At 37.2% G+C, this 24,483-nt stretch overlaps 1 protein-coding gene across 1 annotated transcript in view; it reads right to left on the bottom strand.

Annotated features, from left to right (window-relative positions):
- Positions 1 to 326: 326 nt before the first annotated feature.
- The window catches only part of LOC149070461 (uncharacterized), a 39,045-nt gene continuing 14,888 nt past the window's right edge, over positions 327 to 24,483 (bottom strand). The window contains exons 2-6 of the mRNA XM_089249131.1: positions 13,705 to 13,793; positions 10,147 to 10,196; positions 5,966 to 6,050; positions 1,556 to 1,613; positions 327 to 636 (exon numbers count right to left, since the gene is read on the bottom strand). Of these exons, the coding sequence (XP_089105257.1) occupies positions 560 to 636; positions 1,556 to 1,613; positions 5,966 to 6,050; positions 10,147 to 10,196; positions 13,705 to 13,782 (348 nt within the window). The 5' untranslated portion in view covers positions 13,783 to 13,793 and the 3' untranslated portion in view covers positions 327 to 559. The remainder of the gene's footprint in view (positions 637 to 1,555; positions 1,614 to 5,965; positions 6,051 to 10,146; positions 10,197 to 13,704; positions 13,794 to 24,483) is intronic.

Here is a 24,483-nt window from a genome sequence, read left to right as displayed (position 1 = left end):
GCAGTGTTCCACTATTAAATATCTAGCCGCACACACAACTGAATAGTCAACTGCACCAAAAAGCTGTTGAAGTGCTTACATATTCGTATTAGATGATTACATGACTGGAATTTGCATTGTTTAGTGTTTTTTTTTAAAATATATGTGACTAAAAGAAGGAATCTTTTCTTTCAGCACCATCTTTCCCGGTAACGAACTTCGAAACTATGTATCAATATAATTTTCATAAACAAATAATATAATTTGTTTACGAAAATGAGAAAATATCAGTCTAAAAAAATTGCTAACAACTTCAGCTGCATTTGACCTAACAATTTTTTTACTTACCGAGCATTTATCTTTAATTGTGGCCATATTGCTACTTGATTAAATGGCATTCGATGATCTTCAAATGGTCAAACGACGAAACGAGATTAAAATGACGCTCAACTGTTTTTTTAGGAAACAGATTTTTTATACAATGTTATAACTTAAATGTGGAAACAACAAACTGCTGAAAATTCTCTCTGATGGTGTGCTTTTGCCTTTTCCATAAAATGCTATAACCTCAGGAAAATCATCAGTAAAGAATAAGTTTCTTTCTTGTAATTATGATCACACCTCGTACGATTAATGACAATCCTAAAATTGGAAGACCTGAAAACAAAAATGCTCAGTTGTAGTGAAAGTCTGGCTAGTAGAAACAATGCATTTATTTAGAGCACTATCAAAGTTAGAAAAAGGAACCGACTATGTGTGAATGACATACCTTTGGCGACATTTTGTGTTGGCGTGATATAAGAAACTATCGAGAGACTGTTATCAAATAAATAAATATTCAACACTAATCGATGCTATTCGCTAAATAGAGTAAAACCCCTCTTAACGGACACCTCCTCAGATCCGTTCACCATCTTTTACGGCCAAATAATAATTTCACCTTAATGATAAAAGTATGCAGTTCAAACCCCTGATTAACGGTCACCGCTCTTTCACGGACGCATTTTTTTTGTCCCGCAAAAGGGAGATTTTACTGTATTAATTTGATCGAGCTTTCTTGAACCAGTAACAGCATTGTGATTCGAATTAACAATGTTCACTTGGATTCAACCCTTAAAAAAATGTGTCTAGTATAAAGTTTACTTCTCCGCAGGCCCTTATCCAGAAATGTCGTTCGTTAGGAGGGGGGAAACACTTTCATTTCGGGGACGACGACCAAAGATAGAATAACAGATTTAGCCAAATCTTTTTCCTTTTTTCCGACATTTCGGGGTGGGGGGCCTGTCGCCACGTCCTTGCTTCTCCGAGCTGAAATAATTTCCAGTTTCCCATTTTTCTGATCTTAAAACAGATTTAAAGGGATGTCTTAAAAGTAACGATTTTTTTGAGTTTCGCCATTATTTTGTGCAGCCCCTGAGTGATATATGTATAGGCTGTGTGAATCAGATTTTTAATGATTCAAATGTTGGCATTTTGATAAAAACCGTTAATGCTATCTATGATGAGTATTTTAGATGTGTTTTACCTCAAGTAAGAATGCTTCAACGAAAGTAAAAAAAAGAAGACATTTCCGTACCTATGAACACAATATACATGCCTCCATTATTCATTGCATTGAGGACACTGATTACGGACTGTAAATAGAAAAAAAATCATAAAAATTACGAAACACATGATCGAACACGTAGATATTTAAATTAAAAATCACAAGATTTATGTTGATTCATACATATTCACATTTACAAAATAACACATTTTTTCACGCACATTTATATACAGGGCGCATATGTAACAGTAACGTAATTAACTGGCGAATTGTTGATCCTAGAGGTATACTTTCAATTAGAAAAAGTATTAAAATAACGTGTGGATCTCAGATACGTTATTCATATTGAAGGGGTTGTACAGGTATTAAAATTAAAAAACGCATTAACGTTTTATATAGTTAACCCAATATTTGCTAAGATGTTTGAATTCAAAAAATGAAGGGGAAAATTGCGGCATCTGAGCAAATATTGCAATTGCAAATGCAGAATTTCTTTTGTTGGTCTCAGAGAGACAGGGCAACATCTTTCTGATCGAGTTTTTGAGCACAGAGGGTGTCCATATGAAACTTAATTTTTTCATTTCAATACTAATACAACCCCTTGGAATATGAATGAGGTGTGTGAGTTCCACACGCGTTATTTGGTTATATTTTCCTAATTGAAAGTTTGCTTCTAGGATCAACTGTTCGCCAGTACATTCCCCAGTTGTTAGCCATGCAGTCTGTATAATAATAGTAAAATATACTTGGATAAAATCATTTCTCTCCTACAAGAAAGATCTATCTTTCACGGCTTCATCAAATTAAACACAGCCAAACTCGATACAACGATAAATCACTTTAGGGGCCGTTCAAGTATTACGTAAGCAAACTTTTAGTCATTTTTGACCCCCTCCCCCCCCCCCTGTCAGCAAAATTTCGTCATCAGCTCTGCCCCTCTGAATCCTAACTCATATTTTTATAAGGGGTGGTTGATGACGTAAGCGTTATCCAAACCCCCCTCCCCCCCCCCTTGTCATCAAAAGTCAGCAAATCAGAACCCCCCCCCCATCGATGATGACGTAATACTTGAACGGCCCCTTAGGAGACGATATCTTTACAAATCTTGTTTGAAAGCGTCTATAGCCTAATGTTAATCTTCTCTCGATACAACGATATCCTTTTCTACGATAAACCCCTCTATAACGATATTTTTTGAAGATATTTTGGAACTACCACAATGTATTTCTTCATATTTTGCTCGAAACAAGCGTCGATTCGGGGGTGGGGGGCGATCGTCCCTCCCAAGAGTCGAATACCAATGAGAAAAAATTGTCTGTCAAATAAAATACGGGATGATCCGTTGCACATACACAATACGTTTCTTTTCCCCGACAAATCGCCCTATATTCGCCTGTCTCCACTCCATTCAAAGCTAAAGATGTTTGCCTTCGCTCCATCCAAAGCCGCTTGAAAGGTAGCCTTAATGCAGCTTTGGCTCCATCCGAAGCTTTAAAATGCCTGCCTTCACTATATTCACAGCTTAAGATATTTGTCTCGGCTTATTCGCAGCTGAAGATATCTGTCTCGGCTCATTCGCAGCTGAAGATATCTGTCTCGCCTCTTCAGAGTTGAAGATGCCTACTCCTACTCCGTTCACAGCCGAAGATGTCTACCTTCGTTCCATTAGAATCTGAAACGTCTCTGTCCGCTTTATGCGCAGTAGGGTGGATCGAAAAGTATCAGAAATTTTTTTTCTTTCAAAATTACTTTTGGCTTGGAGTGGGAAAGTTGTATCTTGGGTGTATTAGTTCGCATAATTTTTTTTATTGAAATCCATTCATATCTTCCGGCGCCCCAAGCGCCCCAAAAATTGACATTTTGATGAAAATTTATAATTTTTTTTTTTCGAAATTACTTATGGCGTCGGATGGGAAAGTTGTATCTTGGATATATATATGTTGCATAATTTTTTTATTGAAACCCATTCATATATGCAGGTGGCCCAAGCAACCCAAAAATTCACACTTTTATGAAAATGTATTAAAAATTGTAAATTAATGAATTTTTTTTAAAAATTTTGAAGAGTTATCAGGGGTATTAAAATATAAAATATTATAAATAATAATAATTTTTTTAATAATACATGAAATATAAATTTAAAAATCAAAAGCAATAAATCATAAAACTTTTAAAAATGGATTTTTTTTTTAAATTAAGAAATTTTTTTTTAAATTTCTTTTTTTATCGTTGTAATTTGAAGATTTACATATTTCTAAATGTTGTAATGCTTTTTGGTATTAAAATGTTCGATATGGCTTCTTGATCTTATCCTATTCAATATGAAGTCGTGTCTCTTCTCCACACGCACTTTCCGACGCCTCAGACACTAGACGAATGCATCTTTCAACTGCTTGGGTATGTTACCATGGCTTCCCATGGTTTTCAACTTTTACTATACTAAGCAATTTTATACATTTAATAATAAACAATAAATGATTTTTAATTTTCTGCCTATACTATTTTCCCTGTGAATTCGATTATTTAACTCATTTTTTATTCAAAATTTGCAAAAAAATCTATTTTTGTGCAAATATTTAAGTGTCTTGGAACACCTGAAGAAATTAATTGAAGTTGAAAAAATTTTGCATTTATATTCTAGTATGCTTAAAAGACAAATTTTGCACCCCCAAGCCGATTCTTTTATCCACATTTCGATTTTTCGATCCATCCTAATGCGCAGCGGAAGATATCTGCGTCCGCTTAATTTGCAGTTAAAGGTGCCTGCCTTCGCTCCATTCGTAGCTGAAGATGTCTGCCTTTGCTCAGTTGCAGATCCAGAGAAACTTACATGATTCGTTCCTCCCGTCATATCGTCCTGAATCCGCATCTTGCTCGAAAATTATCCTTCAATATGTTTTTAAATTCATCACATATTTTAGTTCTTCCGAGAGCGTCTAATAATATCGGTATTTGGTACCACCTGATCACGGAGGAAGTGTTGATGATGTTTTCGGTATCGCTACTTTTTGTGCAATGCATCAAAGCGTATTACGTTAAACCTCTTCAGTTGGATGTAACCCAGGGGAATACCATCTAACTGAATTTTATTTATCAACCAATAAATTAAATGTTTTTGTGGCGAATGAATACCCAAAAGCGCATTTTTTGGTGGTACTAACAACGCCGATTTAGAAAAGATGTTAACAGCAGCAGCATAAATCTCTGATGGCATGTGATGATAATGTTGCCTGTCGATATAACGACGATCCCTCAACAACGGTATTTTTTCTTGGTCCACAGAATATCGTTACATTGAGGTTTCACTCGTTCAGAACATACGATCATGAAATATAGTTAGCTCATGATAATTCAACAAATACGATATTATAAGTATTATGAAAGGATGACGTCACTCTCCGCTTATTCATACGAAGGTTTTAACAATTGACTGTTGCAAAGATGAATTTTTGGAAAGAGAAAATTCAACTGCCTTTGCGGGGAATCGAACCCACGTTCTTCCACTTTCCGGATGAGCGACCTAGACTACAAAGGCAAAGGAATGAAGTTAAATTTTAAAAATTACACAAAAAGAAACTGAAATCAATTAGGCATTGAACTCTTCTTCGCATAAGTTTTACTTAAAATTTTTGAGGCAAATAATACGTTTTTATTTTATTTTGTACAAGTATTGTGAAAGCCGAAGGAACAACAAATTCCTCTTGAATATACGCGTGCAATGCTTGAAAGATTTCCAAAAGCGTAAGCAAAGTCTTTTCTCATATGAATGGGCTGGTAACTGGCACATTTCGGAAATGAATGTCCTGAAACTATGTACGTTGCTGGAAAATTCCCTGAACGAATGTCCTGTAGAGACAGCTACATCCACATCTTGAAAATTTGAAAGTCTAGTCATTTTTCTATGGGATCCTATAATTGCTGCTTGAATTTGAAATTTAAACTCAGTCTGATTTTTCAAAAAGGTTGAAAGAGTAGATGAGGATATGACGTATTTTAATGTCACATTGTTTTTATTTACTTTCACGTTAAACTTCCGAAATGATCTCTTAAGTTCTTCTGTAATCAAAAACTGTTTTCTTTCGAGGCCACTCATTTTGAAATTGAAAAAAAATATATGAAACATTTCTATAACGCCATTTCCTCCCCGAAAGCCATAGAAAAATCTCTTCTTCCCCAACACTTCAGCAAGTTAATTCTCTGAAATCGATTTTAAGGAATCATTTTTGGGTTGGAACGTTGCGTTCTCTTTTGTTGATTTTCAGAAACTTGTTTTTCAGATTTTGCATTTCGTAATATCGGAATCAGCAATACATTGTTCCTATGTAAACTTGTATTTGGGGATTAGAAAAGTTTTCGTTACAACGAGATTTTTGCTATAATGGTATCCGTTAAAACGGGATTCGACTGTGCTATATTGTCGTTTTAAAGAAGTGAACTTACTATAGTAATAGCTGCAACGGCAACTAAAATTCCAAACACTAAGTAACAAATTGCTCTATTTTCGATGCTTTTTCCAAATCTCGACCTGTGGGGAAAAGAGAAATAAATCAATTATTGTAATAGAAACTTCTTTTTTTCTTTAAGGATGGCCTCGCACATGTTGGAAGGTCATCCATTCGCTTCACGTAGGGGTTCTTAACCTTTTGCGTTCCACAGACTCCTTGTGCCAATAAACACGGACCTCTGAAACCTCTCCTAGGACGCAATTTGCCCCACCTAAATACTTAAACTTCTAAAAAATCGCATAGATAGAATTATCCTTATTCTAAACATAGAGAAACACACTTTTCTTTTCTTTCACATCATCTTGCTTAGGCCGGGATTACACTATAAAAGTTTGATAAAAATCCTTTTATAAAACTTGAAAAATGCTACCAATAAGATCATAGGTTGGATTTCCTAGAATGTAACCAATAATCTTACTGATGACATTTTTCAAGTTTTATAGAAGTACTTTTATAAAACTTTTATTGTGTAATCCCGGCCTTACCACTTTTTGATGTACATGATTGAAACTGGTGCGCCACGACTTTAGTGTGCACTGATGGCACCTAGACATTAAAACGTAAATGAAGCTATCATTTCATTTCCATAGTTCAATTAACCAATCACATTATAGCTTTTTCTTTTAACGCGCGCGTAGAAGTGACTCTCAGTTATACTCACTTTTTTGCGACTTTGCGTGTGTGAAGGGTTCGCGTATATTACGTAGCTCCCTGGAGTGCTCATAATTCTTGAGCAAAGTACCCTTTAAAATATTGAAAATGTAGTACAGAATTAACAGAGCTTCTTGGCATTCCCTTGGCTGCAAGGGAGCCAGTGGAGATGAGCAGTACCTTTGTAAGTACCATTCATTTTTGTGTGTGTGTGGCATTTCATTCATTTCACATTACGATAATCTATTATTTTATATTTGGGGATCATTTTTTTTTTATTAATTAATTGATTCAATTTAAATACGGTGCAAAGACGCAATTGAATATAATGTTTAAGAGAATGTTAAATTATAGCTTGATTCACAAAAGATTCTAAATATATTCGAAATGATAAGAAATGAAATAGAATCTATATTGCGGCACAACGTCAATCTTGATTATTTATTTTGTATGTGATTTTTATTTTAAATTAATATGTTCGCGACCCACAGCCCCGCGACAATAACTTCTGGTTTAGTGGAATTTCGTCTTACGAACGATATCGGAACACAACATGCTTGTACGTCAGGGATTAGTTGAATAAGGATAATAAGAACAAGGAATAAGATTTCTATAAGAAGAGAAGAAGAAGAAAGGAAAAAAAAAAAAAAGAACGCGGGTGAAACCGCGTCGATACCTGACTGTAATAGGTGACCTATCATTGTTTACTGATAAAAGAAGACTGTTGAAGAAAGCGATAAGAGATAGTAAAAAGGAAGTTGAATCTAGGTTGGCAGATAACATTGGCTCTGACCCAAAATCACTTTTTTCGATACGTCAATAATGGATGTAAGGGGACAGTTGGCCCCCGCTCGAAAGGAGGCTTTAGGGTAGAGAGCAATGTAGACATGTGTAGTGCTTTCAATGACTTTTTCGCGTCGGTTTTTAATGGAGATAATGATATTCGATATACGGGTGTTGCATGGGGTAATAAAACCCTCAACGATATTCAAGTAGAAGACGTGGAGGTCCTAAATCTTTTAAGAAATGTATGTGCAAGCAAAGCACCAGGACCAGATGATATCTATCCCAGGGTCCTCAGGGAATGTGCTAATGAATTGTTGGGGCCAGTCGCACAGATATACAGGAGTAGTGTTGCTGAGGGTATCGTACCAAGAGATTGGAAACTTGCTAACGTTGTTCCGATATTTAAGAAGGGTAGTAGAGAAGCGGTGTCAAATTATCGTCCAGTGGGTTTGCGAGCTCCCTCTCGAAAATTTTGGAAATTATCATCAAAAGGCAGTTTGTGAAGTGGATAGACGAGAATAATGTATTGTCGGATAATCAGCATGGGTTCAGGAAGGGGAAGTCATGTGTAACTAACCTCCTTTGCTTCTGTGATCACGTGACGAAGGCTTTGGGTAAGAGCAAAAATGTAGATGTTGTTTACCTTGATTTCCAGAAGGCATTCGATCGTGTCCAACATGGTAAACTCTTGAAGCGTTTACACGAGATTGGAATTGGGGGCAACTTGCTGAATTAGGTAGAATCGTGGTTAAGAGATAGGTCGCAACGAGTTATGGTGAACGGGGAATTCTCTGGTTGGACAGACGTCACAAGTGGAGTTCCTCAGGGAAGTGTATTTGGCCCCATACTTTTTCACTTTTTATCGATAAACTCGATCAGGGTATCGATGGGATTACTAGCAAAGTCGCAGATGATGTGAAGCTAATGGGGGTAATCGGGAATGAAAGCGATAGGGAGTTGCTCCAGACCAACTTAAACAGGATTGCAGCATGGGCAAATGAATGGAGCATGACGTTTAGCGTTGATAAGTGCATGGTCACTCATTTCGGTTCGAACAACCCACGGTTCTCTTACGAGTTGAATGGTGTCACTATCCCGGAAGCAACTAGGGTCACCGATTTGGGAATTCTCATTGACGAGCGACTTAGGTTTCCTGAACATTGTTCAGCGGTGGTCAAAAAAGCGAATAGAGTGCTTGGTCTCATTTTCAAAAAGGTCTCTTCGCGTTCTCCTAAAGTCATTCTTCCGCTTTTCGAGGCTTAGTTCGTCCTGGACTGGAGTATGCTGTAAAGCTTTGGAGACCATACCTACAGAGGGACATAGACTTGGTTGAAGGGGTGCAGAGAAGAGCTACGCGTGTCCTTATTGGCGCACAGGGCTTGAGTTATGAAGAGAGACTTTATTTTTTGAATAAGTTTACATTGGATGAACGCAGGTGTCGAGGAGATATGATCGAAGTGTTCAAAATTTTCAATGGGATGGATAGGATGGACTATGAACTTTTAGTACACCGCCAATCGACTGCTTTTACAAGGGGACACCAGTATCGATTGGTGAGGAACAATGCAAGGTTATGGTGTCGCAGGGAATTTTTCTCTAATAGGGTTGTTAATAAATGGAATAGCTTACCCCCGGAGGTAGTAAATTGTAACACAATTGACACGTTTAAAAAGAAATACGATAAACATGTTGGGGTAAATCGAGAAGCTATTCATACTTAGAATAAGACAACCATAAGTATTCTTCATGGGCATTGTATAATATTTTATCACGTGTATATATTGTTTATAATTTTTATTAATTGCATTTTTAATTGAGTTGCTGTATTTTTGAAATATATGACATCCATATTTTATGGGCATCTTTTTATCAGCCCCCTCGTTGGGCACTTTGCCTGTTGTGGCGTTGTATTTGTGTTTGTATAATATCATCTTGGTACTATTTGGTTTTTAGCGAATTGCAATTAATCGGTTGGGAAATATATTAAATTTTTCCAATTGTAAAATTAATAAAGAATTTCTGCAATGAAATACAATTTATTCAATTGGAAAATTAAGGAATTTCTTTAATTGAAATAGAATTTCTTCAATTAAAAATGGGGTGGTGTATTTGCCCGGTCGATAAGATACTCGCTTAAAGTACCAAACGATGAGTACGCTGCCGTGAGTTCGCTACCCGATTTGTCCTTGTCAGAAAACTTGCTGACGTCGGGGGTAAACCAGAGATGATGATAATACGACCACTACAACTATTTACCCGTACATGCACACTCGTACACATTTCTATACGGAATTTCTAACGAATTAGTACATGCCGGAATGTGTGTTCTGTGTATGTGTGGCTCTAACATATTTAATTGTCAGAATTGTGCTTGTTTCCTGTTCTCGCTGACGCTGCCATCTGTTTTCCATATTGTGGAGTAAAGATGGTCAAATTGGCTTTCGTGTGCAGAAAATGATCGTGGTGTTCAATTAAGAATAAATAAAAAGGATTTCCTTAACCAAAAAATGATATATTCAATTGCAGGTCAATTAAAAAATAATTTATTGCACTAAAAAAAGGATTTCTTCAATTGAAAAATTAATAAAGAACTTGCACAGAAAAATAATTTATGCGGGAGAATTAAAGATTCTCATATTTATGTGCTACAAAATTCATTAGTTATGCAAAGATACTTACACTCTCGCGCAAAGCGGGCATGGAATCAATCCAAATTCTTCGGGACTAATCTAATGTAGAAAAAAAAAATTACTTGAAAAACATCTGTTAATACATTTAATGATTTAAAAGATTAAAATTATTTTCTCAATAGACTGAATTCATTACAAAAAACATTTCTGTTTTTTTTGTAATATTAGCATAATTACCATAAATTAGCTCGTAATGTGAAGTGCAGGAGATCAATGCGTGGAATGAAGTGTGGAATTGCCATGCAAAATAAAATCATGCATATCAAACCCTGATTAACGGTCATCCCTCTTTTACGGCCGAATGATAATTCCCCTTGGGTAATAAAAGTATGCATTTCAAACTCTCCTGGTTAACGGTCAACCCCATCTTTTACAGACGGATTTTTTTGACCCACCGATGTCCGCAAAAGAGGCATTTTGCTACGGTAGTTCGTATCAGGCGTGGAGTTTCAAATAACTCCTGTGAAATTAGTAGCAACTTTGGTTTGTAGATGGCGCCACACTCCTTTAGGCAGTAGTCGATAATGTCCTTCGCAAACATGGGTGAAATTACATTGCGATGGATTCGAATTTCCTTGCATTGCAATCACGCGACAAAAGTGAAGAGTGGTGTGTGAAGCTATTTTTCTGCAATGTCTCTACTGCAATGGATGCGTATACCGCACAGATAAACTGCTTAACTGATACGACGTTTGAGGACCCTTGCTATAATCCATGACCTTCAAATAACCCCTCAAGAATAAGGTATGAAATAAAACGACAGCGTCGCCATCTATAAATCAAAACCATAACTAATTTTGCAAACCGGTTTATTTGAAATTCTAGGACAGCGCTCATCAAGCGTACCACGCGCTTTATCTCTTTCTTTCTTTCTGTCACTTTTCCCGAATTATGTCACTTCAAAAATAGGGAGTACTTTCCGAAACCACACCATTCTATGTCCGGGATTAAACTACAAACGTTTTGCGAAAATTCTTTTATAAAACTTGAAAAATGCAACTAATAAGCGTGCCGGTTACATTCGCAATGCAACCAATAGGTTTCTTGATTCTTGTAACTTCTGTAAAACTTTTATAGCGTAACAGTCTTACTGTTTTATGTTTCCTGAAATAACCATGGTCCCCCACAAGGGGGAGGGGTCTTGACAGGGCTCCAGCCCTGGAACGCCGGGATGACTATCATAATTTGTTTTTGTTTTTTCACGCCATAAATTCACTGTAAAGGGACCCCGTGAAAAGTCTGGTCTGGGGGTCCACCAAAGGTCCCAACCTAGGATGTGGGAGCCATGGAAATAACATTGACTTAAAATTTAAAAAAAAAAACGAGTATACAATAGCATTTAAAAAAACATTTTTCTCAATTTTTTTGAAATTCTGAAATTATTCCATGCACATGGAATTGTGATTAACTTTACAAACCTCTCTCGCCACCCTTGACCTTCTCGCTGCATTCTGGAACAGTGGTTCTCAACCTTATCTCGCCCATGCTCCCCCCCCCCCTTTGAACCATGCTTTCTTCTCGTGCCCCCGTCTCACCTAGGGCCCCTACCCTCACGAAGGAGCGAGACCCTTTCTACTTACTGAATTGAATTTAGCCAAAACTAAATTTATATAATGAACAAAATTTTATAAATAAGTTCGATCTTTGTTACCCTGGGCAGCCACGGATCCAAAGGGCAGAGCCATCTTAACGCATGGGGACCTTCCGGGCACAGCCCGGGGGTCTCAAGAGGAGAGGGGCCTCGGAAAAACTAGAGGTAGTTGAATTTTTCGAGAATTGGCCAGGTAGGGCATTAGAAAAATTACTTGGCCCGGGGTCCCATGATGCTCTTAAGACGGCTCTGCCAAAGGGGATGGGAGAGAGATTGCCATCCCTCTCAACAGCTCAGTTATATGAGAAAAATAAATTTTTGTGAAATACTGGACCATCCAACGAGCCTACACAATAAATCGCCCCTCCCACATATTATGAGTCCACGCCTACCTTGGGCTAGAGTACAGTGAGCGTCCTTCTTTTGGGGGTTGTATGCATGGCCATCTCAACATCATGGGTCTCTGGGCAAAGTGATGTTCTGCCCCCCCCCCCGAAAAAAACAACATTTGCACTCTAATATCTCCGTTTCGATGGCCCAGGGGTCATCATCGAAGAGCAGAACTGCTCCGTGGATAGCTCTGCTGGATTCTGCTGCACATTTTTTTCCAATATATTTCATTTGAAAACTTTATTTCTTCACATCTTTCTGTGGCCATCTCTCTTCACCACTTGTCATGGCCCTCTTTTCATTTGATTTTCACCCCTGCCACCACTCCCCCCCCCCCCACCCCCAGAATTTCCCAGAACCACAAGGAGGCCAAATGGCAATACGTTAAGAACCACTATTTTAGAATGATGCGGTATTCATACTGAGAATCAGTTGGGTGAAAAATCATCCAAAAAAAGTAAGAAAAAAAAGGCTGAACCACACACGCACACCTTTGTCTTAATTCATTACGACCTAAATAGACGACGCATCCCTGGCCTATCTCCCTCTATCTTTAGTTATGGCACCAACACGACATCTCACAAACCGAGGCAACTTGGCCTATGCCGCGACACCTCCAACAGCTGTGACAACCTAATGACAGGGCTAGGATTTTAAGCTCTAAAAACTTCTAAAATATGATCTATAAAAAATGAATTTATGTCCTTGAAAAACTGTAAATATGGCCTATAAAACGAAAAATGTGTCGTAAAAAAATTTTCATTCCTATCTTCAATAACATTAGTTTCAGTAAAATAATATGATAATGAGAAGTGTTGATGCAGTCTAAATTATTTTGCACCATTATACCTATCGCATGAACAAAATTCCGCGTTTTATCTTATCCAGCCAAAATTTCCCTTTTGAGAATGTTTTTCCCTCTAAATTCAGAATTAATTATTGTGCTGCCATTTATATGTAAAAATACCTAGCCAAGTAATGTGTTTAGCTTTAAAAAATCACAAAATTAAAATAATAATAATAGATAAATAATTCGTGTTAATTTGATAAAACTCAAAATTTACCAGAAATGCCAAAAAATCCCCCCCCCCGGTTACCAATTTTAGCCAGTTTTTCCCAGGTGTTACCATCACCGATACCGATTCAGATGATTAATCTATTTACAGACACACACCAGTGTCCTTGAAGGGCTAGTAGTTTTATCCTCCAAAAATTCAATGTCTTTGCTGATTGGTTGAACAACCTGAATTTCAGGATTTTTTACCAATCAACAACGACGTTTCATTTTCAGTCCATAAAAATCATAGCCCTAGGAGCTCTCATCAGAGGCAGGAACCGCAAAAACCAGTCTGGAGTGAGATTGAAATAGCGAGGAAAAAATTTACTTTTTATCGAAAATTATGAAATATGCAAAATATGACTTAAAATTGCAAAAATACGCTCTATCACGTAAAAATAGCGAAATTTTTAAAAAATTGCAGTTTTCCATTTTTGATGGAAATTTAAGCATTCGCTTAAAGAAAAAGGCATAGAGTCATTAGGGATTAATGAAAATAAATTGTTTACCATTGTAAAATTTCCACAATATCCACAACTTGCTCGAAGTACACCAGTTGAAACGACTTTAACGTTCGGTGCTGCCATTGATACGTTACCTGGAGAAAATATAAAAATACAAATACAACGCCACAACAGGCAAATTGCCCAACGAGGTGGCTGACTTAAGAACATCATGGATCCCCGAGCCATTTTTTGGAGGCCCTACCTACTACTACTACTACTACACCACAAATTATTCATCAAAGTTACTGATGTATTTTTACTATTAAAAAATATATATAATTATTTTTTTTTAAATGTTACTTTTTTTTAAATTTTCCTCAAGCGGCAGCGGAGCCCTGGAGAGTGCACAAGGAGCCCCAAGGGCTTCGCGGAGCACCGGTTGAGAACCGCTGCCATAGACAAAGCTGAAACCACGTTCAGTTGTAAGGTTTTGTATTTCTAACCTCTGCGCTCTCCAAAAAAACATCATCTAGAAAGCAATACTGTTAAAATTATTTCAAGTGTTTTTCAAGGTTTACTATAGTCGAGGGATATATATATATATATATAATAGTTTCTCCTACTCTCTCTCTCTCTCTCTCGTATCACCTCAAGCTTTTCTGAAGACGATTCGACCAATAACAAAAAATTAAATGTTAAAGAATGGAAGAAGAGAAGAATAAAAGAAATAGATCTTTTCCTCACCTACTGAAATTTTCAACTTCAGGAAAATATGCAAAAAACCCTCACAAGATGATTGATTTACACTTTCGAAAAATCGATCGGTGGTTTCTGTACCTAGAATCCGTTGAATTATTATTATTTTTTGCAATCGTGTAACACGGTTGATTACATTTTATCGCTAAGGGAAATTAATGACACGCCCCTTCCTAGCAATTTTGCCAAGCAACACGATGTCGGTTATCTGCATTGAACGTTCGTACTACAATCTCAACGATTACAGCTAAAGTTGCTTCTACAGGATGTCTTTGTACGTACGTACGCCCGTCTTGTTCTGCACTGGGGGGTTCCGGTCATGATCAGTTCATCAGAGTTCATGGTTAAGCTCGAACACTTTCATTGGGAATGTAAAGGTAGTCACAGAATCGATTCGGGAATATTCAACGGACTCGCAGGTGTTTCGAACCTATGAGTGTTCTCGTCTTGAGCTTTATATGGGAAATTTCGATTTCTGAATCAAATGTAACCTGGGGAAAAAGAAGAAACCACATGCAAATCTGCGTCACAGTGAATAAAAGTAGCGGACCTGCGTCAGACCTGGAAGCAAGAAAGGATCCCGTTTTCCACAGAGGCCGATGCATGGACGCAAATGTTTTCGGATTGGGCAACCGCCTGTGGGGGAAACGCTAATCGTACATTCGTGCTGTCTCTGTGGTACTTCCGTTTGCAGCTCCGTAAATGAAATGCATGCCTGCTTTCTCAGTGTTACTAAAGTGCGCCATTATTCCGCACGTTACAACGGTTGAACGCTAGAATAACTTCACAGCAGTGCCGTCTTACGGCATGGGCCCAACCCTGGCACGGCCCTACTTCACAGGGCTGGCGTTCGCACCTTTTATTCACTGTGACGCAGATTTGCATACGGTTTCTTCTACTGCCCCCCAGGTTACATTTGCATGCATGGTGTTCTTTTCCTACCGATAAATTTCAACAGGAATGCCGTTTTAACGTTTGCGAAGCGGCAGTTTCGAAACGCGCTTGCGCATTTGACTTTCGAGTCAGACCGTGCATTCTTTGATGACAGTTGTTTGTATTGGTGCGTACTATAAGCTCTTGAAGTTTTTCTCATCTTTTCTGAATCACCCTGTATATGACATCCATATTTATCTTTTTCTCATCGACCTCGTTGGCCATTTTGTCTGTTGTGGCTTGTATTCTCTAGTATATTTACAGCGTGAAAAAACAAAAAGACGATGGTAATTGTCCTGGGCCACAGGGCTGGAGCCCTGTCAGCCCCACCTGTGTGGGGGAGCCAGCGTGCCCCCCAGACTTTCAAGTCTATCGCCGCCTATTTTTTCCCCCTCTTGCACAGCATTATGCTATCGAGATTTTGATTTAAAAAAAGCACGAATATAAGTAAGACAAGTTATGCCTCTTAGTGCTGCCATCCAGTGCCATTTATTTGAACTCAAAAATAGATATAATGTCATACAAACAATCTTTTTCTCAGATATTTTGAAAACTGTTGATAGAATTTTAAATTATTGCTTTTGATATAAATTTTTCATGTATTTCATAGCGTTGTTTGAGAAAAATCTCCCCATATAGTCATAGAAAATTCCTTGAGTTCCCCAGACGTACATGAACGACCTGTAAATAAATATATATATATTTCGTAAAAATGTATGTGTGTGTGACAATCTACTCTCCAATTATCATCTTCGGCGGAGGTATATATACATATGTCATTGCTTAGTGATAGTCTAAATCTGTAATATCTATAGTGGAAATTTTTTTAAATAGAATGAGCATATTCATTTAAATGAAAAAAAAAAACTGATGCTGTAACCTTGGTCTCTTGACTGAAAAAAAAAGGCTAAGTGTAATTTTGTTCACTACAAGAAGTTGGCATAAGTGAAATTTCCCCCTCCCCTTACTCTACTATTCATTAATTTGGCTGCATCTGCGTGATTATTAAGTTTTCAACGTGACCATATTGGTATAGTTCGCCGACCACGAGATGAATTTTCGCTGCGTCATGTCACGTCACGTCGGATGATTTTATTCAATTTTTTTTTGGTAAAACGATTGCACATCGAGAAAAGTTCATCAGTGACTGAGCTTCCATGATTGGCCTGTCCTTCTAGGATAAAATAGAATCGCTTGACGTGACATGACGTGCTGTAGCCAAATCTCATCTCGTGGTAGGAGGACTATAGACATTATTTTTTGGTCTTTATTTCATGAATTAATAATTGTGTTAGATACTCCTGCTCACTGTCATTTTTCTGAATTCATACTGTATTTCCTTTTATCTATAGTGATATGCATGTTTAAATACACAATTGGTCCATTTCAGTGCTAATTAATTGCATTTTTGATTACTTCATACATAGTGAAATATCATAATTGGATTTACCACTTTTTTTCCTACTAATGTTTTAACACAAATCTACTTTTCTTATATTGAATATAATGCTACTTTCTGGTGTCAGTAGGCGTAACATTTATGCTTTTTTTACTCTCTGATATTTATCAATAGCCTCTGGATACAGCTTCAAAAGTCTGGTATGTTTTTTTTCTCCTGTTACGGAAGGGATGGTAGAGTTCCGGTAAACTTATGCATTATTTACTGAAAGTTAGTGAGAAATTCCATAGAGGAATATGGGCAAGGTGCATGTGTGGTTTAGTAGTTTTTATAGGAAAATAGCCCTGGGTATATAATATAGTAAATAATAATAGTTGTCATTTCTCATAAAGCACACGGGGGCATTTCTTGGGCGCTATAACGATTTTGCACTATAATTAACATGATCCTGGTGCATTACTTAGTCTTGCAAGCAGTGGTGTTATATACTTTTTAATAGACATTTATTTTCTCATCATCTTCAAGAATCTGCAATGGTTTTAGGTTATATCGGAGCTTCTGATTCTGGCGTCGATTTTGTAGGACTGGCTCTAGTTTTTGAGATAAAACGAAAATTATATTTCAATGGTAATACATAAGCAGTATACAAACCACTTGATGTGAGAGTATACATTATCTCAAAAACTAGAGCCAATTCGATGAAACCAAAGCTATATTCAGAACCAGTGCCCCAAAACCACCATAAAATCATTGCATTATCTTTGCTAATGATTTACTATATTTGTTTTTAACGCATAGTTTCAATATGATTTGTACGCTGCTAATGGTATTACCATTGAGATTTAATTTTTACTTTATCACAAAAACTACAGCAAATCTGACAAAACCAATGCCAGATTCGAAAACATCGCCCCAAAATCATCCTAAAATCATTAAAATACCCTTGAGAACAAAATCAGTGTTGAGCGATGCTATTAATTAATGTGCTAATGGGTTAAGATGGATCCCCAGTGGCGTCGGAGACTGGGTGCTGTGTGTGTGCTCGAGCCTAAAGAGGAGGGTTTTGTATCTCCTCTAAGGCTCGAGCACCCACGGCAATTTGTGACACATTTCCGAGCTCCTCGATGGAGATTCAGCATTTAAAATTTCTTGTGCAAAGCTCAAGACGAGCATCCAGATGTTCGAAAAAACTTCCAATGCCCCGATTGTTAAAGTTGGTTTCTTTAAAAATTATTTCAAAAGTTAGATACTTCCTGAGAACTATGAGTAAAATCAACTCTCAAAAGAATTACATACACATATAATCTTTTTTTTTTGCCCTTGTCTTTTCAGTATCCGTATCAATAAAAAATATAGACTATAGAAAAATTTCAACTTAATGCAAGGATAATGTTTTTTTTCGGAAAACATGAAGTTTATAAAATTCATATGCTTTTTTAAATCAGCGAAACCTCTTTAAAAAGGTCATCTTTCCTTTCTCAAACCATCAATAGAGGTGCATTTATGCAAGGAGGAATAATTTACCTGACCATAAATAAAATTTGCTCTACATATTTGCATTTTAGAGACGCACTTTCAAAACATATCGAATTTATTTTTATAACATTTTCTTTTTTGTCTGTTTGCATAATCGTGTGAATTCATTGATGTTTCGTACAGAAAGTCAGGGTAAACTCTAATTTCGTTCAGTTTGGAGTAGGTAAAATTTTTAATTTTATAACGATATAAACAATCAATTATAATATAGCGATCAAGTTTTGATCTCTTTTCCACCAGGAAGTTCACACCTCGCATACATTTTGTAGGTGCATAGAATTCAACCGAAAAAGTAGAATCGACCGACCGACCTAATTCTTTTGCATAAGTTTAGTGTTACCAGTTGCTTGTTTGGTGCATTTGGTTGGAAAGAAGCATTTTGCTTCTTTCTACACCTGTTTTTAACCGAAATGTTCATTTTGGCGGGAGACCAAGGTTTTTCTCAGCATAGGAAAGAAATTGTAGTTTTTACTATCTAAAAAAAAGTGCTAACAGGAAGAAAATAGTGATTCTTCTAAGAAAAAAAAGAGAAAATATTTTTCCACGATTTTTTTTTCCAAAGTCAAAACTTCCAGTGAGGCCTTTATTACGAGAAGCTCCTCCGAATTTCTCGACAAGGATAAAAAAGCTTTTTTGATCCACATCGCACGCATTCAAAAATAGCTGCGACATTTGATGACATCCATCCAGCAAGTTAAAAACTTCTGAAAGGATCTTTTGAGAGAAGAAAGATCGTGTGGCCATCAAAGAAAATTGTATTTCTAAAGGATGCCTGTGAAATTGAATATATTTGTGTGTGTTTATGCAGCATATCTTATTCGTAAATATTTGATTTGTTTTTAGAGCCTGGGCGGTGCACGGAATGAAATGAATTTGATTTGTTTTATTGGTTTTCGACGTGAAATGCGCACAAATTGCGTGTACGATTCGTAGGATGAGTGATTTTAGTCTTCATTTCTTTTTTCTTGATTCGGTTGATTTCTTCTTTTGTATTGGATTTTAATTTTGATTTTTTTTAATTTCCCGGTTATGTGTTAATTCATAAAATGTTATTTTTCTCATTTTAAAGTTCACAAAATTATCGTGTTGTGACTCAAATTATATGAATTATATATAATATTATAATTATTATCAAACAAGTCCCCTCCGTTGTCAGAAATATCTTTTTACAGAGGGGGAATTTATATTTTGCTTCCCCTTGCTAATTTATGTACGTATTCTCGAAAATCATGTAATTATATCTCTATTATGTGGTGCGGGTGGGTCCCTGGCTCCGGCCTTGAGCTCAAATCAAACTTTTATGAACAACAACGAATTATCCATTGTTCTTTTCTTTCTGCCTTATTGTTTCTAATCTGATTTTAATGAACAGAGTGGAATATTTGCTCCTGACATTTCCTTTTGTATAATCGGTGAGCCTTTATCACGAGGGCGTTTCTCTCGTTCGAGTAAATTTTCGTGAGAATTTGGATATGCCACAGAACGTGTCAAAAGTTGAATTCAGCTGATTTCTTAACTAATATCAAGTATTTTTCCATTTTATTTTCAACCTGTGAGGACGCACGTGGGATATTAGTGGATACGCCGTCTTAACAACATCATAAGTCCTTCCGGGCGAAGTGATTTTTCTGGGGCCCTTTTTGGGTAGAAGTACCTTCAAAGCACTTTGCATATTTACTGTCGAAAATCAACTAGAACTTGTTGTCATGAAGAACTCGGCTGAGCCCATGCGTTAAGACGGCACTGGCAGTGCCCAAACTATAACAAATGCATCGATTCCGAAAATTCTATTAGGAGCGCACGAAAAAAAAAAAAAAAGGTTTAGGGCAAATTTTTTCAATATTTTAATAGCATCAGGAGATCATTCATATGTCAACTGAGACCAGCATAATGTGAATTCTTGTATAGGATGGTTTAATTCCGTACGACACTCTCCTCAGTATACAGCTGAAGATGTCCACCACAGACTTTGCCGACAAAATACAGAAACTTTCGTCAAGCCTGGCTGTCTATGGATTCAAGTAAGCAAACGGTCACCAATCTAACGGCACGTCTTATCGATGAAGAGCTTTCGATTTCGCGCAACGAACAGAGTGAAACTGCGTGTGTCTCAGTTTCTAAGCCGAAAAAGTACTATTCGTCGAAAAACAAGAACTATCAGAGTCATGAAAAATCCGAAAAGCGGCTCGACAAGTCGAAAGTGATCTGTTATTCTTGCCGAAGGAAAGGGCACTATGCCTCCGAATGTAAACAACGAAAGCACGACTTCAATCGTCGTTCGTCCGAAAATGATGGTGCGTCCAATTTTACCGATGTGAATCATGATTTGCTCAGTGCTGAAAGTGTCTCCAGTGCTCTTCAATCGGGTGAAAATGAGTGGATTCTTGACAGTGGCGCATCTGCTCACATGACGTGTATTAAAAAGTGTCTTAGTGATTATCAAGAGGCAGATGGTCAAATTAAGCTCGGCAACAACACTGAATTACCCGTTCTTGGTAAAGGTAAGGTTTTGATTAAGAAATTCGTGAATGGTACATGGAATAATGGGGAGATCCATGAAGTATTATATGTCCCTGGTCTAAAAAGAAATTTACTGTCGGAAGGTGTACTGGCCGCCAGGAACATGAAGATAATTAAAGAAAATCACTATGTGAAAATTTATAATGACAATAGATTAATTGCTGAAGGTATTCGCACTGCAAATAATTTGTATAAAATGCTTTTCAAAGTCATATATAGTGATGAGGTAAATATTACAAGTAACAACGACTTGCAATTATGGCATGAAAGAACTGGTCACATAAATATGAAGGCTCTTAAAGAGCTATGTGAACGAAATATTTTGTAAGAAAACATTAATTTTTCTGATGCCGAAAAATTCTTTTGTGAGGCTTGTCAGTATGGAAATCAACATAAGCTATCTTTCACAAGAAGGGAACATAAATCGACTATCCCAGGTGAACTAATTCATTGTGATCTTTGTGGACCGATGTCTGTTCAATCAGTGGGAGGATCAAATTATGATTTCACAGGCTATCGTTCAGTTGCTTTCATAAAACACAAAAGTGATGCGTTTGAACAGTTCAGAAAATTTGTTCATCTCTGTGAAAAAAAATTTCAACATGTTGTCAAAGCAGTCAGAACTGACAATGGAACTGAATTTATCAATAACGAGTTCAACAATTTCCTTGCTCGTAAAGGCATCTTGATGGAAACAACGGCACCATACACACCCGAACAAAACGGTCGTGCAGAAAGAGACATGAGAACAATTGTTGAAAGTGCCAGATCAATGCTGTACGCAAAACAGCTACCTAAATACTTGTGGGCAGAAGCAGTGAATACTGCAGTATATATTCTGAACAGAACACCAACAAGTCAAGCTCCAAATTCTACCCCATATGAACTTTGGACTGGAAAGAAAAATTGCCTGAATCATCTCAAAATTTTTGGAAGCGAAGCGTCCATGCATGTTCCGGACTCTCAAAGAAAAAAACTGGAACCCAAAAGTAAGAAGATGATTTTCGTGGGATATGATAGAGACTCGAACAACTATCGATTATTCGATCCGAATAAAAGAACTGTGAAAGTGTCGAGAAATGTCAAGTTCGATGAAGTCCATGATGTGAAGATGCTTCCCTCAACATCCAAGGTACATGTCATTCCGGATGAAAACAATGATATAAGCCCGAACTGTGATGAAGATATACAAGATGATATGTCTGATCGCGAATCTAAGTACCCTGATCCTGGAAGAAAAACCCATAGGTACAGTCTTCGAGATCGATCTGCAATAAAGTCTCCTTCTTACTTCGAAGCGAATGTGACGGAAATTGAAACACCTGTTTCATATGAAGAGGCGATGTGTTCTCAGTCACAGGAATGGAAGAAAGCGATTAAAGAAGAAATCGATGCTCTTGAGAAGAATGAAGTTTTTGACTTTGTCAATCTACCAGATGGCAAAAGGACACTAGGTTCAAAATGGGTATTCAAAATTAAATATTTCCCAGATGGAAAAATTAAGAAGTTCAAAACAAGGCTGTGTGCAAAAGGCTTTTCGCAGATTGAAGGAATTGATTACTCAGAAACCTATTCACCAACTTCAAGATACGACACGATAAGGGTTCTGTTTGCTATTGCTGTCCAACGCAATCTCAAGATAATGCAATTTGACATAAAAACCGCTTTTCTCCATGGTGAAATAGAGGAAGAAATATATCTTGAGTCACCTCCGGGATTAACAAGCGATGACAACAAGGTGTGCAAACTAAAGAAATCTTTGTACGGTCTGAAACAAGCTTCAAGATGTTGGAACAAGAAATTCTCAGACTTTCTAAAAGGTTTTGGTTTCGTACAATCAGTTGCAGATTCTTCAGTTTATTTTGGGACATTCAAATTAAAGACTGTGTTACTAGCCCTTTACGTAGATGACGGTTTACTATTTTGTGAAAATGAAGACATCCTCATCGAAATCGTCAATAATCTAAAGAACACTTTTGAAGCTGTGGTGTGTGAAAAGGGACTTTTCGTTGGTATAGAGTTCATTGAGAAGAAAAATTCCATCTTCATCCATTCGAAAAGTTATATTCATAGAATGCTGAAACGATTCTCTCTTGAGAATGCAAATCCTGTCAGTGTTCCTGCGGATCGCAATGCTATAATCTCTGCAGACTCAACACCACTTGGAAAAGGTTCAGTACCTTACCGTGAAGCAGTCGGAACATTAATGTTTCTAGCTATCACTACTCGTCCCGACATAATGTTTGCCGTTAATATCGTGAGCAGGTACCAAGAAAATCCTGGATTGTGTCATTGGAATGCCGTCAAAAGAATCTTTAGATACCTGAAAGGTACATTATCGTACGGAATCGAGTATACACAACAGAGCTGTGATGAATCAACCTTGGTTGGTTATTCTGACGCTGACTTTGCGAATGATGTGGACACTCGAAAATCGACATCAGGATATGTGTTCAAGATTAGCGATGGAGCTGTGACATGGGCTACCCAAAAACGGTCAGTTGTGTCTACATCAACCACAGAAGCGGAATACATCTCTGCTTCGACAGCTGTGAAAGAAACTCTGTGGTTAACTCAACTTCTCAAGGATTTTGGTGAAATTATTAATGCCGATGGAGTACCCTTGTGCATTGATAACCAAAGTGCCATAAAACTAATCAAAAACCCGGTATTTCATAAGCGAACCAAACACATAGACGTTAGGTACCATTTCATAAGAGAAAAATATGAGGATAAATCAATCTGTGTGAAATATGTTAAATCAGTTGATCAAATAGCCGATATTTTCACCAAACGCCTTCCAAAAGAGAGGTTTGAAAAATTGCGAAATATGCTCAATGTGAAAATTTCATGATTATATATATGTTTTTTTGACAATGTTTGTTTTATATATATTACCTGTAAACCATAGAATTGGTGGGAGTGTTGAAGTTTTATATTCTGCTGGTTTACAGAATGGCAACTCCTCTGTTTTGTTTATCTTGTACAATTTACTTTTGATATGAGTGGCAACTATCAGTCTTGTTTACGCGGCCATGCTGTACGGTTGTATCTGTCTATCTCTCTATACAATTAAACTTATATTACGGGATTCCCTGCGCCCAGTCAATGTGTTTGACTATGAATTAGTTTCATAATTTTCACAAAAACTAAGTTTATAATGAACAAAATTTTATAAATAAGTAAGATCTCGTTCACACTGGGCAGCCACGGATCCAAACAGGGTGGGGAGGTGGAGATTGTCATCCCTCTCAAGAGCAGAGTTATATGAGAAATATAGGTCTGTGTGAAATACTGGACCATCCAACGCCCCTCCAGACATATCGCTATGGATCCACGCCTACTCTGGGCTCAGTGAGCTTTTCCTCTTTTGGGGGTTATGTGTATGGCCGTCTCAACATCATGGGTCCCTGGGCAAATTGTTTTTCTGGGGGCCCTATAATTGGCGGAAGCAGCCACTGCTAACATATTTACGCTCAAAAATTCTAAACATAAAAAAAAACATTTACACTCAAAAGTCTCCGTTTGGATAGCCCAGAGGTTATCGAAACGGAGCAGAACTGCTCCATGGACAGCTCTGCAAGATTCTCAAAGCAGTCACGTTTTTTCCCCAACATATTTCATTTGAAAACTTTATTTGTTCACATCTCTCTGTGTCCCACTTCACCACTTGTCGTGGCCCCCTTTTCATTTGATTT

This window comes from Pholcus phalangioides, unplaced genomic scaffold (assembly GCF_987345545.1).
Source record: "Pholcus phalangioides strain wild (caught in Gottingen) unplaced genomic scaffold, Ppha-v1.0 ptg000021l_1, whole genome shotgun sequence".
In the NCBI taxonomy this organism is placed as follows: Eukaryota; Metazoa; Arthropoda; class Arachnida; order Araneae; family Pholcidae; genus Pholcus; species Pholcus phalangioides.
Note: the sequence above shows the minus strand (reverse complement) of the source record. Positions and strands in the feature narration are given on the sequence as shown.